Source organism: Petaurus breviceps, unplaced genomic scaffold (genome assembly GCF_028583685.1).
Source record: "Petaurus breviceps papuanus isolate PSGF00001 unplaced genomic scaffold, PetGlider_PUasm1.0 183, whole genome shotgun sequence".
In the NCBI taxonomy this organism is placed as follows: Eukaryota; Metazoa; Chordata; class Mammalia; order Diprotodontia; family Petauridae; genus Petaurus; species Petaurus breviceps.
Genome location: NW_027185791.1, coordinates 8,323,011 through 8,342,110, shown reverse-complemented (window position 1 = coordinate 8,342,110; position 19,100 = coordinate 8,323,011). Strand labels below are relative to the sequence as shown.

Here is a 19,100-nt window from a genome sequence, read left to right as displayed (position 1 = left end):
GAACATTTGGGCTGGATACTCTAAATCTGTGCATCCTGTGTTTCCTTTGAGCTTTTTCAATTCTACTTTGGACTTGGAATACGGCACTTTCTCTGACGTGGGCACCCCATGCCACGTGGTCCTGTGCCAATGTCTCCCATGTCACACAATCAGTTCTGAATTTCTTTTTTTTTTTTTAAAGCAATTGGGGTTAAGTAACTTGCCTGAGGTTACCTGGCCATTTTTTGTGTGTGGGTGTGGGTGTTAAGTATCTGAGGCTGGAAGGGATCCCTGGTCCTCCCAACTCCTACTCACTGTGCCACCCAGCCGCCCCTAGCTCTGAATTTCTTAAGAGAGACCTTGTGAGTGTCCTTGTATTGCTTCTTCTGACCACCATGTGAACACTTGCCCTGTATGAGTTCTCCATAAAAGTCTTTTTGCCAAGGGTATATTTTGTGGAGTGAGTAAGGTTACAATTCAAAGAACCACTAATGATAAAGTATTTGGAACAATACACAGATATCTAGCACACTTGGGGAATAAGTCATTCTACCTTAGGTAAATGTTTTGAAAAGGTAAGGATTTACACAACCTTTTTTGGGGGAGGTGTCTTTTTGGAGGGGGTGAGGAAGGGCAATTGGGGCTAAGTGACTTGCCCCAGGTCACACAGCTAGTTAAGTGTCAAGTGCCTGAAGCTAGATTTGAGCTCAGGTCCTCCTGACTTCCGGAGCTCTATTCGATGTGCCACCCAGCTGCCCTCTACACAACCATTTTTATTTTAGCTCTAAAAAAAAGATCAACTTTCTAAAATTCGTGTTGCTCTTATTATCATATAGTGCTATGGGGGTAGCTATAAATACAGGCAACAGTAACAAAATGCAATCCAGGCTGCTCAGTTGTGCTACTTGGGGGTCTCTCCATGACACAATAATGCCCTAAGAATCTGGATGTGCAAACTAGGAGAGCTGTTGGCCGTACAGAGTACAAAACCTTTCTGTCTTCTTTCTCTAGTCACAGCGCCTGCAGCTTGTCTGTTACATCCAGGCCCCGCTGGTTGTGACCGCCACCCTTGACATTTCCAATTTTTGCTGCTCCTGTCTTCTGTTTTCTCCTTCATCTCCTCCTTACTTTTATTCTGCCTTGCCCTTTCTGTTTCTTGTCACTGCTACTAGGCTTCTTTGATATTATATTAAATGAATGGTCTTTTATTGACACTTCTCTTAATTTTCTCATTTGTTACTGAGTCCTGAAAAATTGCTTTTCCCCCACCCCCAAACATGCACACCTGACATTCATTCAATGCTTTAAGGAGTAGATCCATTCTAAAATATTATTTGTCTCCTATCCAGGGGTTAAATTTTTTTTTTCTACCAGAGTACATTTTCTAAATTAGAATTGGAAATTAGTGGTAAAATTAGATTCCCTTGATAGAAATTTTCTTTGTGGTAGTCTTTGCTCAAAAAATCATGATACTTATACTAGTGTTATAAGCTTATTTCTATGAAATGGCATGGTATCATTTTATTAAATACATTAAAATCTCAAACTTTGAGTTTTAACATGCTAAGCATAGACATGAATTTTTCTTTTATTAGTAATCTACTTGCACTTAAAATTGTTCTTCATGTGTAAAACATTGACTTGAGCTTTCTAGAATTTTGTCCTTTTGGGGCCACTGTACATGTACACTTTCTTTCCTGAAAGAATGGTTTTTATTTCATAACTACATTGTTACTTAAGAAATTGAGCAAGCTATAGAGCAGGACAGATGTGGGTTTTTTCTCTCCAACTGAAGAACTTTTATTTCACCATACTTTCTCTAAAATATATATATAGCGTTATCTTCTTACCATTGTGCAATTTTCACAACTAATCATTTTCAAAAGCATACTGAATAATTAGTAATGGGGACAGGATTAACTTGAGAAAGAATTCAGAATATTAAATGTATTTAAGGGGATGAGAAGCATTTGTTCAAGTGTCTAAATGGAAATACTTGTTTTCCAAACCTGGTGGTAACATATGCAAAGATGTTTCCTTGGAGAATATGCATGTCTTTGCATATAGGAGAGCAGTTGTATAATACACACACACACACACACACACACACACACACACACACACACACACACACATATATATTATACAATACATATGTAATACATATATATATATATAAGTATAAATACATAAGAGTGCACATGGATGGCCATGCCTGGGCTGTAAAATTTATTCAAAACACAATGCAAAAGAAGTGGGATTTTTATCCCCAAATAAATCAGTTTTTTTTTTTTCACAAGACAAAAAGTACTATGCTTTGATTCTAAACATCACATTTGCCTTGGTCAGGCAACTCACAGCAATGATCCCTTAATTGTAAGGGAACCGAGTGAGAGAGAATGGTCTTCACTCAGAACAAGCTCAACTCTGCAAAATCAATTTAAAATTGCTGCAATTTAAATCAATTTAAAATTAAAATCAATTTAAAATCCGCTGCAAAATCAATTTAAAATCTCTATCATCTTGTCAGAGGCTTAGTACCAGCATCTTCATGTAAAAGAGAACACTTTGGGTATACACACACAAAAATAAAGTGGAGATGGGCAGCTGGATTGCTATTTGAAATTTCCCTTATGTTAAAGTGAAATAAGAACTGTAAAAAAAAAAAGCAACTTCTCTTTCTTAGTTGTTCAAACCATTTACCAGTAAATGGTAACTGAGTAATGTTGCTTGGCCAGCAGTATAGTTTCCTTGTAAACTTTCTCTTCAAGGAAGTAAAACTGCTTCTCCATAGAGTTGTGTGAAGCTCTGATAGCCGAGGCTAGATGAAAATTGGGCCTAATTAGAAAAGTAGTACAGAAAAGAGGCTGTCTTGGAAGAAAGGAGAGGGGGTAAGACTCTTAAGAAGCCATTTCCCCTTATGATTTTAGTTCCTTTACTAGCTAATCAATTTCTACCTAAAAGACATTGCAGTAAATCCACAATGCCATGTTTATAAGCTGGACATCCTGATTCCCTGTTGATTAAAAACAAACTACAAGAGTGGGACTTGTGATGATCACATCCTAAAAGGAAAGCAGGATTGCATAGTGGTTACAGCCTTGGAATCAGGAAGACCTAGCTTCATATCCTACACAAGACACTTAATAGGTATGTGGCCATAGGCAGGGTGCTTAATTTTGTTGAGCTGTTTGCACATCTGTAATATTGGGGACATTAATACATCTCATGGAATTGTGAAGATCAAAGAGATAATGTTTATTTTGTGGGAAGGGAGAAGATGTTTAGTTAGCAAAGCTACTTACTAGCCAGACCGCCCCTTATATATACACATTTACATCCCACACATATGTGTGTGTGTGTATACACACATATCCATGTAGTGTTTTGTAAACCTTAAAGGCCCACATAAATATTAACTACATAAATATAACATTATTATCTTCCCAAAGAATGAGTACCTTATGTTATTATGTACTTCTCATCCAAAATGAGGTCATTTGAAGTAGGGGGAGGCTTTTTTTTAATCAAAGAAGAGAATTTCTAGGCATCCCTGGATTAAATGTAGTTAAATTATGTTTTTTGCTTAGTTTTTTTCCTTTTTGACAAGGAAATCTTAAACATGGAATAATTTTTTTGTACCTTTCACAAACAGCTGATGGATTTAAATGGTTAAGAAATAGACTCCTAGGGGCATCCAGCTAGCACAGCAAGTAAGAGCACCGGCTCCAGTGTCAGGATGACCTGGGGATCAAATCTGGGCTCAGATACTTAGCACCACACCCAGAAATAACTGGCTGTGTAACCTTGAGCAAGTTACTTAACCCCCATTGCTTAAAAAAAAAAAAAGAAATAGACTCCTACATAAATGAAAATGGAAATGTATGACTCAGAACATTAAGGGTTAAAAAAAAACCACCCTATAATTTTAACTCAATATTTAATTTGTAGCTTTATGAACTATTTTATCATATAGGTAGAAGTCTTTGTTTCAAAGGTTAATTTTGTGTCTTTGGTGCTAAAAACTATTACTTTCCACATCTGTGTTTTCTTGGCTGCAAAAGTTAAATTATATACTTTAACTCCACCACTATTCCTGTCCATGTGTAATAAAACTACATTTTTAAAAAAGGTGAAAGTCAGAAAGAAGACATTTTAAAGGATTGTTTTGGGTCTTAAGCTACTAAATAAAGTAACATGAGGATACACCTCACTTCTAGGAGGGAAAATGTTTATTGGCAGTTAAATATTTATAATTATAATGATGCAGTGTAATAAAGACATTTCCTTCCCTCAAGTAGTTTATATTGTAGTAGGAAAAGGACTGATGGCAGCATTCCTTCATCTTGTTTTGGGAGGTTTTTGAAGGCACATTTGACTGAACATGGAGACAGGAAGTATCATGGGTTGATGACAAGATCACTGGGTCATAGATACCTTCCCACTCCCAATCTTAAAAGCCATCTAACCCAATCTTCTCATTTTACAATGAGAAAACTCAGGGCCAGGGAAGTGCATACATCTAGAATTGGAAGGATCCTTGTAGATTATTCTCACATTGATTTTACAGATGAAAATAGTGAGGTCTGAATAGGTTAATTATAACCTGAATTAGAACCCAGATCCCATCAGAATCTGGTGGGCAGTAATACTAAACAAGGTCTTTATGCTTTTCAGTCCAAGTCCCCAAGAATTGATTCTCCTGAAAGGAGCAAAATCAACCTATGCCCCACTGTAGGCAATATCTCTCACTGAGGTCAGCTTAGGACCAAGGAACACCCCTGGGTTCGGACTCCAAGGCCAACCTGAGCTCTAGGGACAAACTGGTCAGGGTCCCTGAAACGTATTTAAGTGGTGTATAAGCTGTCATGGCAGCGTTCAGGATGTAAGGGAGGAAAAGGCAGCAAATAGATTTTTGTTGTTGCTTGTTACTGTTATAAGACAAGAGAGCTCCTACAGTTCAGTAAAGCAGCAAATGGTGGAGTGTGAATTAGATTCCTGTTATCCTTAGTAACTATAATCAACCTGCAACTATCTGCACAGATATGAAGAAGACTGGGACAAATAAATGAAGCCAAAATATTAAAGGCTGTGACTGCTTAGAGGTGGGGAGGGTGTGTAGTGATATGTCCCATGTGGTCAGACAGAGAAAAGAACCCTATTTGAGGGAGTATTTACACTCCAGGACAGCAATAGCATGGTAGTTAACTGGGTGGCAAAATCTTAAACTGTTTTCTCTATCTCATTTCTTCATGATTGTTCAGACACACCATCCTTATTTTAAAAACTACATCCTGAAATGATCAACTAGTTGATCCAAATATGAACACTTTGTAGTCGACTGCAAATTATAATTACAAGCATAGCCACCAAAGCTACTTTTCTGAAATGCAAGTCTGATCGTGCCACATCTTGCTCAATCAATTCCAGGGGCTCCCTGTGATCTCCAGGTCAAATATAAGCTCCACTGATATTGTACTATCTTTACAACCTGTTCCCTTCCTGCCTTCCCAAGTCTTCTTACACATGACTTGCCTTCTAGAATGTTGGGCTATAATCCCATTGGCTAAAGTATGACCTAGAATGTATCCAGTCTATAATAGGATAAAAGTGTCCATGGAGCTATGATAGAATCACAGATAATCCTAGTTGGAAGGACCTTTGAGTTAGTCCATAGGTGGGGAACCTGCAGCCTCAAGGCCACATGTGGCCTTCTAGGTCCTTGGGTGTGGCCTTTTGACTGAGTCCCAAGTTTTACAGAACAAATCCTTTTATTAAGGGGATTTTTTCTGTGAAGTTTGGATTCAGTCAAAGGGCCACATTTGAGGACCTACAGGGCCACATGTGGTCTTGAGGCCATAGGTTCCCCACCCCTAAATCTGATAAAGCTCATACCTGAATGAGAAGTATTTCTCATTGCAGATTCAAATTCTTGGCACTGTCTCAGTTATTCAGGGTTCTCAATGAACCAAATCAGGCACCTTCAAAGAATCCTGTATTGTTCCTGACAAGCAAAATTCAGGTCATCTCAAATCATAGGTTGGTTGGAAAAATAGGTTTGTTTTGCTGAGACATTCAATTCCTGGAATTTATCACATAGTTTTAATCTACAGGGAAGGTAGGAGTATTGGGATGACAAAGTGTTGTGTAAGTTGTTGTGTTTTAGTTTATTTGTTGTTGATGGGGTTATTTTCTCTATTTTCCTTGGATTGTTTTTTGTTTCAGTTTTGAGATGTGAGACCAAGCCATTTTTCTGAACCAATGAAAGAATGACTTTAGAAAGAACAAGAATTAGGGGGAAAACCACATCTCATTTTAATGGAACAGAGAAAGCTTAGCTGCAGAAGATAAAAAAATTGACCATATGATTAAGATATGAATAGAAAGACTTGACTGAGAGTTGTAATATCTGGCAGTGGCTGAGATGGTTTGGCTTTAGCTTTATTCTTAAGTAGCCCCAGATCCTTTGCTCTTTCACCTTAGTGTCCTGGAAACTTCCTCCTTTAATAGGGACATTTTGAGTGATGCAGTCATTTCAATAGAAAAATTCACTGTCAGCCCAACCCAACCCACCCTGTTCATCTTAGACCTTTTGGCAAATTTCTTTTCAGAATCTCATGAAACTTGAAAACTAGTAGCCATTGTTCATAATTCTCTTTCATTTTCTTAATTTTTTTTAATACAATTTCTTCTTCTGCTATTTCACTTCATGAAAGAAGAAGCTTGTGTTAAAATGTCCTAAAAGAGGGTTTGGTTTTGTTTTTTAGTCTTTCTGTAAGCACTTGATATTCCTGAAATACTTTCCAGTCATTTGTTTTCATTGTTAGATTATCTGATACATGGATGAAGAAAACAGGATAAGCCAGAGCAAAATGGTTATTAGGTCTGCAAAAATTGCATCTTCCTGTCTGTAGCTCCCCCTTTTCGCTAGTGGTTTCCGCTTCAAGACAGTCAATCCCTCTTCCCCTCTTTGGAGCCCAGTATATTCCTGCTTCATAAGCCCCTAACATTTTCAAAGTTCAAAAGAACCTGCTATCTTCACTTACTCTTTGAAATTCTTGGTGACAATGGGTAACCCCACCCATGTATTTGCATTTTAAAATAATTTAGCTTTAAATTTTGGAATGAAAGGTCTTGTCTCCAGTTAAAAGGATTTCGGCTAATAACACTGGGAAGATTGTAAACACTAGGGTCATAAACCTGTCCTGCTCTGACTTGATGAAGTGTGAAGATGGTTCTCCAGATAGAAGGACAGCTGGCCCTTCATTGGTCATGCCCTTTTAAAGAGGCCTTTAAAAAGCTAAGCCTATCAGTTCCAGAGGGTAAGTCTAGGAGGCAGTTGAGGCTGGGAATATCTTTCTGGAGTGTAATCCCTATGCTGCTATCCAAAGACAGTGAAAGGTGAAGGGAATGTCCCCCTTCCCCATCATCTTCCATGACAGGAAGCAGAGCTATTCAACAGTAGGAAACCCCACAGCATCTAGCAAGGAGCAGAGACTGAGATAGACAGGTAGCAGAGGTTCAAGGAAGGAAACAGCTTTAAGAAGCATGATCCCCTAGCAGCAAAGAGAGCTAACTATATTTTGAAGGGAGAATTAGCCATTATAGTTGGGAATTAACCTGTGTTTTTGTAGGAAGGTGTACCCTGGACTTAGAGAGGGAGTTTTTACTCTGTGTGTGTGTGTGTGTGTGTGTGTGTGTATGTGTGTGTGCATATATATGTATACACCATCATAGTTGTTCCTTTGAGCTCCCTATTAAAGGTAAGCAGACTGGTGCAGACTTGTGAAGTGGAATTTTAAGAGTGAAGACTCACAGTGTACCCTTTAATCATGAGGTAGTATTCACCCTTCTGGGGACCGAATCAGGGAACTTGTGAGTGCTTAGTTGGAGAAGTAGCCATAGGGCTGTTGCAGGTAGTTTTATAGAGATCAGTGAGGCCGCATTGGAGGACATAATAGGGTACCTAGATCAGGCCCTTCTCTTTAACTTTTTTTACCGCTTTGCCCCAAGATTCCATATTCCTGGCTTCCAGAGCACATTTTCACTGCTCTCTTCTTCCCTGACATATGAGAAATTTGCCAGTCTTCATCCTTCTCCATTTCTCCTTCATAGCATGGAGATCATGTTTTCTTCTCCAAGAAGGCAGGCAACTTACACTTGGACTTATGCCATATGCCCTCCAGCAACCAGGATTCCTTAATCCAGAGCATTGAGTAGGACTCTAAGTGGAGTAAGGCATATTGGAAAGGAACCAGTGATAAAAGATAAAAGAATGCTATTGTTTATGAACTGCTTTCCTCAGTTTGACTGACTGAAGGAGCAATCTTGGGAAGTAAATCATGTAAGTATTACCTCATTGTATAGATGAGGTAGTTGCATATGGTCACATGGTTCAGTGGTGCTCAAACCCAATTCTAATACTTTTCTCACTATATCACATATTAGTCTTAAGACATGAGGTGGTGGATAAAGGGCGGGGGCAAGAGAAATCTACTAGTGGATGTTGGTGGTGATGATTTCATGGTATCAAAGGAAAGTGTAAATGTATGCAGCTGTGCAGCACAGAAATTGTTGGGCATACCACTAAATATGTGAGATGAGCTTGGTTGTACATTTTATTTCGTAGGAACCATAGAATTGTAGAAGTAATTGGAGCCTGAGAGACCTAATCAAATTCCTTCATTTTACAGATGAGGAAACTAATTTCCAGGTATGGGAAATTACTTCTCTGAGGTCATACTGTTGGTTGATAGCAGAGCCAGAACTAGAAACCAGGTTTTCTACCCTTAACTTTAAGGAAACATCATTCAGTTTTCACTCAGGAATACAAGAAATAGTACCAGAAAGCTATCTATAGAATTCCTTTCCTCCCACACTACCTTCTATTTTATTTCTAGTTGGGACATCCAAACTTTTGGATAATAGTCAACATCTTTTGATGAATGTCTTCTTACTGAGCATATTATAAACCTTGTTCTTCCCTTCTAGTTTTCTTGACCTCTATAAACTGTCCTTAACGAATGCTTACTAGTAGTTGATCCCAGGAATAGAGTCTATGATATAACTGGCCGGAGGCAAAGGAAACAAAAATTAAACAGGACAGCAGTGACAATGGGATTGTGTTGCTGTGACTGCCCATATGATTTCTCTAATTTTCTTCTAGAAGAATTGGAAGAGTTTGAGAAAGATTTGTTTAAAAGACAGATGTGTTATATAATAGTGAAAGACTGGAAATAACCTAATGGCCACAAGTTGGGGAGTGGCTAAGAATGGTAAATCAATGCACTTGAGTTTTATGTTGACATAATGGCAAAATGTGTTTGGGGGGGGGGGGGAATGTAGAAAGACCTATGTGAAATAATGCAGACTGGGAAAAACCACCCAGAATGAAGAGTACTATATATACAACCACTGGCCACACATGAGAATGTACTGTCAGAAGAATCAAAAGAGGTAAAAAAGTGACATCAATAAGTTATCAATGGTGTCTGTATATTTCTTTATCTTTTATCATAAAGGTGATTAGCCATGATTTTTTTTTAGGTGGCTGAGAGTCCTTTGAATTAAAAATGCAAGAAGGAGGGGCAAACTGTAGCATTAAACTAGCTAATAATCACTACATGGCAAAAATAAAATGTTGAAGTAAGAGGAAGTATAGATAACATCTAATCTAATCCTTCCTTTTACCAGAGAGCAAACAGATCCAAAGAAGAATATTCATTCAACAAACATTTTTGAGTGTCTAGTGTATGGAGGGAATAAAAAGATGAATGAGACACATCCTCTCAAGGAGCTGACAGTCTAGTACAAAAATTAAGATGTGCGTGAATAACTGTAATGCAAAATTTAACATGGTAAATACCATAGAAGTACAAAGAGAGCTCTGTAGGAATTTAGAGAAAAAAGAGATTCCTTTTGGTTGTGGAGATCATGTCTAACTTTATGGAAGTGGCATTTGGGCTAGATCTTGAAAATTTTCTATTCTTTGACATAAGATGAATAAAGGAAGGTATGCCATGTGAAAGGAATAATATGAACAAAAGCATGAGATGGAAAAGCATTGGGCACACCTAGGAAATGGGGAATAACGCAGTTTGGCTGGATTATTGTCCATTACAAATAGTCATTTTATTATTATCAAGGGGGAGAGAAAGGGTTCTTAACCTCAGGTTATTGACTTTAAAAATTCTTTCATAACTATTTCAATTAAAATTGGTTTCCTTTGTAATCCTATTTGTTTTATTCTATACATTTAAAAAATACTTTTCTGACAAAGGGCCCCAAAGATTCACAAAAGTACCAAAATCTGTTGGAAAAAAAGTTTAGGAAACCCTGATCTAAAGAATCGTTAATATTAAATGATAAAGGTCCTTGAATGCTAGGCTAAGGAGTTTAAGCTGGGTATATTTACTTCACCTTACTTTTTAAAACAGATGTTAATGTCAATGGAAGAGAAGACAACTCCACAAAACAGAAAAAAAAACATTAAGAAAACAATATTTAACAAATGTTTTGTTATAGACTTTCTCTTTTCATATTTACTAACTTTTTTTTCCTTCTTCCTCCTCATTTTTTTCTTAGTGGCTACAGATGTCTTCAATTCAAAAAACCTGGCCGTACAGGCCCAAAAGAAGATCCTTGGGAAAATGGTGTCCAAATCCATAGCGACAACCTTGATTGATGATACAAGCAGTGATGTTTTAGATGAACTCTATAGAGTGACCAAGGAATACACTCACAACAAGAAGGAGGCAGAGAAGATCATTAAAAATCTAATCAAAACTGTCATCAAGCTGGCCATCCTCTACAGGAATAATCAATTTAACCAAGATGAACTAGCGCTAATGGAGAAGTTCAAGAAGAAAGTGCATCAGCTTGCAATGACTGTGGTCAGTTTCTATCAGGTTGATTACACTTTTGACCGGAATGTATTGTCCAGACTATTGAACGAATGTAGAGAGATGCTTCACCAGATTATTCAGCGCCATCTAACTGCCAAATCCCATGGACGGGTTAACAATGTCTTTGACCACTTTTCAGATTGTGAATTCTTGGCTGCCTTGTACAATCCCTTTGGAACCTATAAGCCCCACTTGCAAAAACTTTGTGAAGGCATCAACAAAATGCTGGATGAAGGGAATATATGAATACCTGATTACAGTTGTGACTGCTAACATTTCTTATAAATGGAGCACTGCTGATTTATGAAGGAAAAAGAATTTAAAAACCAAGGGTTTTTTGTTGTTGTTTGAAGATTACAGATACTTCGAAAAGACTTTGCCAAATCAGTTCTTTGATTATGAGCCGTCTTATTCCCAAAACACCAAGAATAAACATCACATGATATTGCTAGATGTGGGACTTGATTTTTATTTGAAGAGGAACATATTGCCAAAAAGTTACCAAACAGTTAACATATCATGAAAATTATGTTAAATAATACAGATGTATTTATAGCCCCCTTCAAGAACATTTTAAAGGGAGCTCTTCATGGTGATGGTACATTCTATTACATCTAATATGTATAAAGTTATTTTTTTCATTTATTTTTCCTTCTTGATGTGTGTTTGCTTTAAACAAAACCAAAAAAAAAAAACCTTCCTCCTTTGTGATGCCAATGCTACTTTAGAAACAACCTGAGTTTTCTAGTTCTGTCCCTGACGCTTGTGCAAAGTTTTCATCTGTAGTGTTAAGATCCAGTCCAAGCCAAATCCGTTGCCATGGAAATTTTACTCTTGATTTTCATGCCCTCAGATGTAAAGTTTTACTCTTTGAGGAACAGGAAATTACATATTTAAAAGAATTTGTAATATAACAAAATGTGTTTAAAATATGAATAATGTATGATAAAGATAACATGCCTCTTGAATATAGGCTTGCCCTTTAGTATTAATGGTGATATCTAGGTTTCCAAAATATAATGGGGCAATGTTCACCCTGAGTATTTGCTTGTGCAGTCACGGACCTTAACCTTGATGTTTTGAAAGTATGTTTATGTTGTGACATAATTTATGGCATGACATAAATTTCAAAACTAAGAGAAAGAAGAATGACAATCTGGAATGTTCTTGGAATTGGGCCATCAAAAGTAAGTGACCAATTGGTCTAATAAACAGAGAATTGACCTTTGCAACAGAGTAGAACCCATCAGAAATGTATGGGTGGTTTTAAAAAGAAAAGATCCACCTATAAAGGAAATAGATCAAAATGAATGAATTTCAAATAATTGAGAAGTTTTGTTGTGAATATATAGAATGTCACATTTTTATTTAATTACTAAAGGTGTTTATATTTTGTTTGATATTTTGATGAGTAAACCAAAGAATGTTTGCACTCAAAGCCATGTGTGCATGTCTTTTTTTAATATAATATTATTTTCTTGGAAGTAAAAGTTTCCATTGAGTTTTGAAACTGCTTTGGAGAGAGACTGACCCCACTCCCACCATCAGCATTAGCAAGCATTTTGTGATGTGCTACTGTATGCAAGCTTTGATGCTATTAACTGTTTCCATACATTCTGCCCGTAGTGTTGAATTCAAAGTTGCACCATACAGAATAGAGTTAGAAAGTCTCTCAGACCAACTGGAGTCTACTTTGTTTTCTTTCTCTTCTTTTTTTTTCCCCACAAAAGAGGAAATTGAGGCCTGAAGAAGTTGTGACTTCCTAAGGTCACACAGATAGTAAGGGGATTGAACCCAGATCTACTGACTTCAAATCATATGTTCTTTCCACTTCTTCCTGGCATGTTTGTTTTTACAGAAAAGGCTAGCAATTTAAAATTTCTAAAAGATTGAAATCCCCTATTTTGGCTATCACTCACCTACTCTCAGTAGCAGCTGGCGTCAGCGTGTAGCAATCATTGCTTAGTTCTCCTTAGATTTGCTGTCTGGGAGTACAGGGGGAAGCAGGAGTCTGGACATTTATTTTCCTGGCTACTTGACAGTCAAAATCTGGGTTAATTACTCTTCAGATTTCTTTCACAGTTATTATCTCATTGTAATGTAACACCCACCATGTGAGGTAATTAAGGCGAAAAAGAACATTCCTATTTTATAGATAAGGAAATAGGAAGAGGAATTATGTGACTTAAACTGGGTTTAGAACCCTGGTTTCCCCATCCTGGGTTGCTGAACACTTCCCTGAGTCTTTGAGAAACAATTTGAGCAGGTGTTTTTAGAAAATCAAAGTTTAAAAATGGCGGGTGCCATTTCTGTTGGCAGATTGCACACAGTGTTCCCATAAGATTGATAAAGCCTTTAGATTAGGGAGTAGTGTTTGATTGATACGATTGTCAAGGAATCCTGATGGTACAGACCATCATTTGCTTTACTGAGGCGAGACCCACGTGTACAGGTTGTCCTGTTGGATTGGATGGAAAAGAGGAAAACACTGGAAACTGTCTTTCTAGATGATCACCATAAACAGTGATTTCTGGATAGCATCCAGAAGAAATTAAGCCACTAACTTTCTTGTCAATAATTTATGACATTAAACAATTCAACTGTCTTAATTATTTGAGAATCTTATTTATTCCTCATGATTTTCAAGCATGTTAAAGTCAAGTAAGCCATTAGGCCTCAATCTCCCATTGGAGCTTTTATCTGAAGAAACTTCAAGAGATACAGTAGAGACTTTATTCTAGGAAAGTCCATCCTGCAACTCAGTCCCACAGACTGAGGATTCTCTTCTTGCACCTTTCTGACTCCAAATAGGGCCTGTTAGGGATTAGCCATGAAGTAAGAGTTTCACTGGGGCAGTGAGGTGGTGAAGTGGATAGCATGACAGCTAAAGTCAGGAAGACATTTTCCTGAGTTCAAATCTGGCCTCACACACTTATAATCTGTGTGACTCTGGGCAAGCCACTTCACCCTGTTTGCCTGAGCTGATGAAGGAAATGGCAAACCACCCCAGTATCTTTGCCAAGAAAACCCCAAATGGGGTCAGGAAGAGTCAGACATGACTGAACAATAAGAACAAAGCTTTTCACTAGACCCCATGTGGATTTGTGCAGAGAAAGGAGAGGATAATATCTGGAGGCCAGAGGTAAAGGTAATAGGAGCGTGATTCTTAACGATTCCCAGAAAATGAAGCAATGAGAAATCTCCAGAGGGATGTAATCTCACTTTTACCTAGGCAACTTTCTGCCCTTGCTAAATTGGGCCACTAAAGGGGGTCACATTATAAGCAGCATGCATACATACACACGCACACACACATTTGTATGTGTGTATGCATTTGTATATACACATATTATATGCACATATATATTTAATCAAAATTTCCCTTGCATAACCATAATTTTAAGATTAAAAAAAAATGAAATGTGCCTGGAATCTGCAAATAGGTTAACTTCTAGGTTATTTGACTATTCTTCCCCAAAAATTATGGGGGAGGGTTGTGTTTGTGTGTGTGTGTGTGTGTGTGTGTTTCTTTTTTAAAATGATGCCAGTCCTACTCAGGAAAACACAAACTAATCATATTCAAACTGTCTTTTACTATATTTATAGTTCATTGCTAAAAACAAAACAAAACTAACACTAGCTATTTGTGCTTTTTAGTAGATGGATGGTGGTTTTCCAAATATTTTCATTTAAAGGTTATAAGGGTAAAAGATTCTTGGCTCACTGAAAGAGAAGCACACTATATCAAATCCACATTTTCTCCGTGTGTGAGGCCATGTCCATACAGCCTTTAAACTGGTGCAAGACTATCCTGTTCTTTTTAAAGGTCCATAGAAGCAGGATTTTTCTATGAAGTAGTTTTGCAAAATCCTCAATAGGCTTCTAATTTGAAGCACCCCACAGCTTAGATTTCTGCCCTCTCTGGATATACAACTTCAGGTACTCAGAGAAGTCTTTGAAAATTTGACCCACAAGGTACTGTACTTTCCCCCTCCCCCAGAGGCTGCCTTTTCACGGATATACAATGCTGCTTTATGAATCTACAAGACAGACCAAACAGTTTGCTTCTGTTTCTCACAAAGGGAACGTGGCATTAATTATTTAAGCAGAATTTGTTAAAAAGCTAAAATGTTTGAAACTTATTTTTTTTCAGATTTGGAAGAAAAAAAGGGGAAGGAGGGGAAGGAGTAGAGTGAGGGACAAAGCTTGACAGTAAATTAGTGAAATATTAGTCTTGTGTTTTTCTGATTATCGTCAGACAAGCCTGGCAGACATTCGTTACACTCAGGACACATAACATGTTGGAAAAATCTTACCTCTGGTTACAGATGCAGATTTTATTGTGTCATTAAGCTGTATTTATGGTTCTAAACCTACACAACATGTCTGTGATGTGACCTGAAAGAAATGAAGAATACAAGATAGGCATGGAAAAACTCATGAACTGATTCAAAGTGAAGTAAGAAGAATCAGTAAAACAATATAGACAATGTCGAAATTAATGTAAACAGAAACAACAAAACCAAAATAGGAAATCTTGTAAGTAAAGTGACCAAACTCAACCCTTTTGTAGAAGGAGGAACTATGCTGTTGGACTTGAGTGACATTGGTTTACTTTCCTAAACGGTTTTTCTCTTCCTTTTTAATTCTTATAAGGGAAATTATATATGTGTGTGTGCACATGACTACACATGTATACGTGTATATATAGACATGTATATGTGTGTATATAGCTGCTTTATAATATACTTGTATATTAATGGTCTATCACAACAGGTTTTTTTTTCCTTCAGATTTTTCGTTATACTCAGGAGCGCATCAAATCAGTTTTAAGGCGCTCCTATAAGTTAGCACATCAAATTTGTGTTTGAATTTGTCAGTTAATGCTGCAATCTTAGATCTTTAAAAAAAATCTACAAATTTAGTTATCATAGATTTCGATTACTGAACATTTATTGATTATCTCCTTTGTGCCAGGTACTGCACTGTATTTAGAGTGGGAAGGGACTTCAAAGGGCACCAAGTTCAGCCCCCTCATTTTACAGATGCAGAAACTGGGATTTGGAAAAGCTAATATGTTTTCCTAAAGGTTACAAAGGCAACAGTATCAAAATGTGAACTCGGGTCCTCTGACTCCAAATCCTACACTCTTTACAGGGCACCAAGTTAAAAGATGAAGGCATCTCTCCTAATGAAGAAATCCAGAACAACATGTATTTTTTTTCAATTTCTATGAAGTGAAACTATCTCCATGGTATTAGAGGTTTTCAGGATCATAAATTCAGATCTGGAAGGGAGACTAGAGTCCATATGGTCCACTTACCTCTTTTTACAAATGAAGAAACTAAGGTTTATCAAGGTGGAGTGACTTGCTCAGGTTCACATAACTAAGAAGTCTTGGCAGAGCCAAGATTCAGACCAGAGCCCTCTGACCCCAAATCCCACATACTTTTTGTTGTCCCATGTTTCCCATTACGTTAGCAGGTTTTGTTATAGCAGTTTTATGTATGTAAATTTGAATTATATGACACAAAGATTTTGAATTGAATATATTTCACTTTGCATTTTAGACATGTTTAAAATTGATTAACTTTGACAGATGCTTGACTAGCCAGTGATGTATTTGAAAAGCACAAATGTTTTTTGGCTCATATGGTCCATTAAGCTCTCCAGGTCTAAGGCTCCCATGTGATTCACTCATTTTAAGCCCATGTTGATATATTCAGTGTGGTGGACAAATGATAAGTTGTTATTTCGTCTCTAAAATAACAATCTCTTATGTTTTCCAGAAAAGGGTTATTGCAAGACATTCATGCATTGTAACAATAATGAGGTAGTAACCAAGCCAATGAAAAACACTTTTCTTTCAAAATGGTTAGTACAATAACAGCACTTGTGGTAATCATTTAAAAAACTGCAATTGTGTTAGCCTACAAAGAATTGAGACACTTGATGCTATCTTTTTTTTTCTTTAACAACTTCAGGTGGTAGAATTTGACCATGCTGTGTGCTATGAGTTAAAGGAAGTCTTTCTTGCCTATCAATTTCAGCTAAACCATGACCTTATTTTTTTTGGCAATTGTCATTTTGAAGGCTTTTTTTTTTTTGCATGTTCATTTTCAATTTATTTTAATCTAGCCAAAGACATATTTTCCATGTGAAAATTAATATTGGCATGCTGAACATGGGAGTTTGCACCTTCCAAAGCAGACTAGTTGATAAGCGTTGAGGAGAATGTCAGTCAGCTAATATTTGTGGGTGAGAAGGAAACATCTGTGCTTTGGAACATATTTTGAAAGGAGTATGCTTTTCTAAAGGATTATGCACTTCTTAGTCCACAAAATTTCCATGTATTCTCTATATGATTAGAAAAGCCAGTGAATAAGATCTTTTCTCCTTAATAAGAAGGTTCTTCCAGACAAGTAAAATGCATACTTTAGGACTGTATTTGTTTGTGCCTCTTAGAAAGTCAGTGGCTAGAATGATACTTTGGGTTCATTCTCTTTTCCACAAAGAAAATCTAGTGAACTGTATATAAATGATTTATGTTTTGTTTTTTCAAATTAATGGAATGAACCATGACTATTCACTTAATTGTACCTGTGTTTCCATTTCCAGAGCTAGGAATGGATTAATAAATTAATAAGCAAGTAGGGATCCTTGAAGCGAGGTATGAAAATAAGACAAATAGTTGTAAATGACAAGCTATGAATGCAAAAGGGTAGCTGAGTGGTAAGTGAGTCAAGAGATGTAAAATCTGACCTCAGATACTAGCTGTGTGACCTGGACATGTCATTTGCCTCAGTTTCCTCTTCTTTAAAATAGGGGTAATAATGGCACCTATTCCTAGGATTGTTTTGAAGATCAAATGAAATAATAATTGTAGAGCACTTAGCACAATGCCTGCCACACAATAAATGTTAGCTGTTATTATTTATAATTAAAATGGGCAGCTTAGGTAGTATAATGGATAGAACATTGGACCTGGAGTTAGGAAGACCTGCATTCAAATTCAGCCTCAGACACTAGCTGTGTAACACTCGTCACTTAACCTTGTTTGCCTCAGTTTCCTACTCTGTCAAATGAGCTGGAGAAGGAAATAATCAACCACTCCAGTATCTTTGCCAAGAAAACCCCAAATGGAGTCACAAAGAAGTGACCATGACTGAAATGACTGAACAAAAAATGATTAAAAGATGATCAATGCTTTATAAGAAACAAATTCTGTATTTTCCAGAAATTGATTCTGAGTTCAACTAGGGTCACTCCATAACTGCATCTGTGTACTTTACTATTCTCTTTTAAGAAAACATTTTCAAAAAAATAACTACTTGCCAAACAAATAATTAATTTTCTAGTACTTATTTCAAAAGTAATTTAATATTCAAAAGTCATTTAATCAGTATTTCCTGCTAATTAAATAGATCAAGCACTACAGATGTTTTCGCTCCCCAGTCTAACAGTTTTGTCATTCTGATGGCTAGCTTGTTACTAAACTGTACATATGAGAATGCTATATAAAATCTTTAAACTGAAATATTCCACATTATTTTCAAACTCATTTCCCAGAAATAACTGGTAAGGAATTACTTAGGGAAAACCAGAAGGCCAGTAGGATATGGTGGAGCCTCAGTGGCATAGGAATCTGGAAATGAAGGTTCTAATTCAAGCTTAAATAATGTGTTCTCATATGTTTATATACTTAATCTAAAACAAGATGCCTTACTTACTTTATAGAATAATTGTAATGTTAGGATGAGATCATAACTGTGAAAATGCTTTGAAAAATACTTTTCATAACCTAAATATCTATACCCTTTGACTCAGATAGCCTACTGCTATTTACTCTAAGGAATTAAGAGAAATATTTTTAACAATAATAATTTTTATTTTTAAATATTTTAAAAAATATTTTAGCAGTATTTTTTATAGTTGTATAGCACTAGAAACAGTAGATGCCCATAATTTGGGGTAGGGGCAGTGTGAGGCAAGGAGAGTGGCTAAACACATTGAGTTGCATGACTGTAATGTAATATTACTGTGCTAAAAGAAATTTTAACTATAAAAATGCATAGGAACATGGAAAGACATCAACTGAAACAAGTGAAGATGAAACTAAGAAAACAATGTACACAATAATTACAACAATGTTAATGAAAAGAATAATAACCACACACACACACACACACACACACACACACACACACACACACACAC

General features: G+C 36.7%; 1 protein-coding gene across 7 annotated transcripts in view; it reads left to right on the top strand.

Annotated features, from left to right (window-relative positions):
• The window catches only part of TNFAIP8 (TNF alpha induced protein 8), a 127,073-nt gene extending 114,752 nt beyond the window's left edge, over positions 1–12,321 (top strand). For 6 of the 7 annotated variants that reach the window (XM_069087840.1, XM_069087841.1, XM_069087839.1 and 3 more), the window contains exon 2: positions 10,564–12,321. In XM_069087840.1, the coding sequence (XP_068943941.1) occupies positions 10,564–11,129 (566 nt within the window). In that variant the 3' untranslated portion in view covers positions 11,130–12,321. Of the gene's footprint in view, positions 1–8,608; positions 8,693–10,563 lie in introns of all 7 variants that reach the window. The other variant, XM_069087842.1, reaches the window with a different exon arrangement.
• Positions 12,322–19,100: the final 6,779 nt, after the last annotated feature.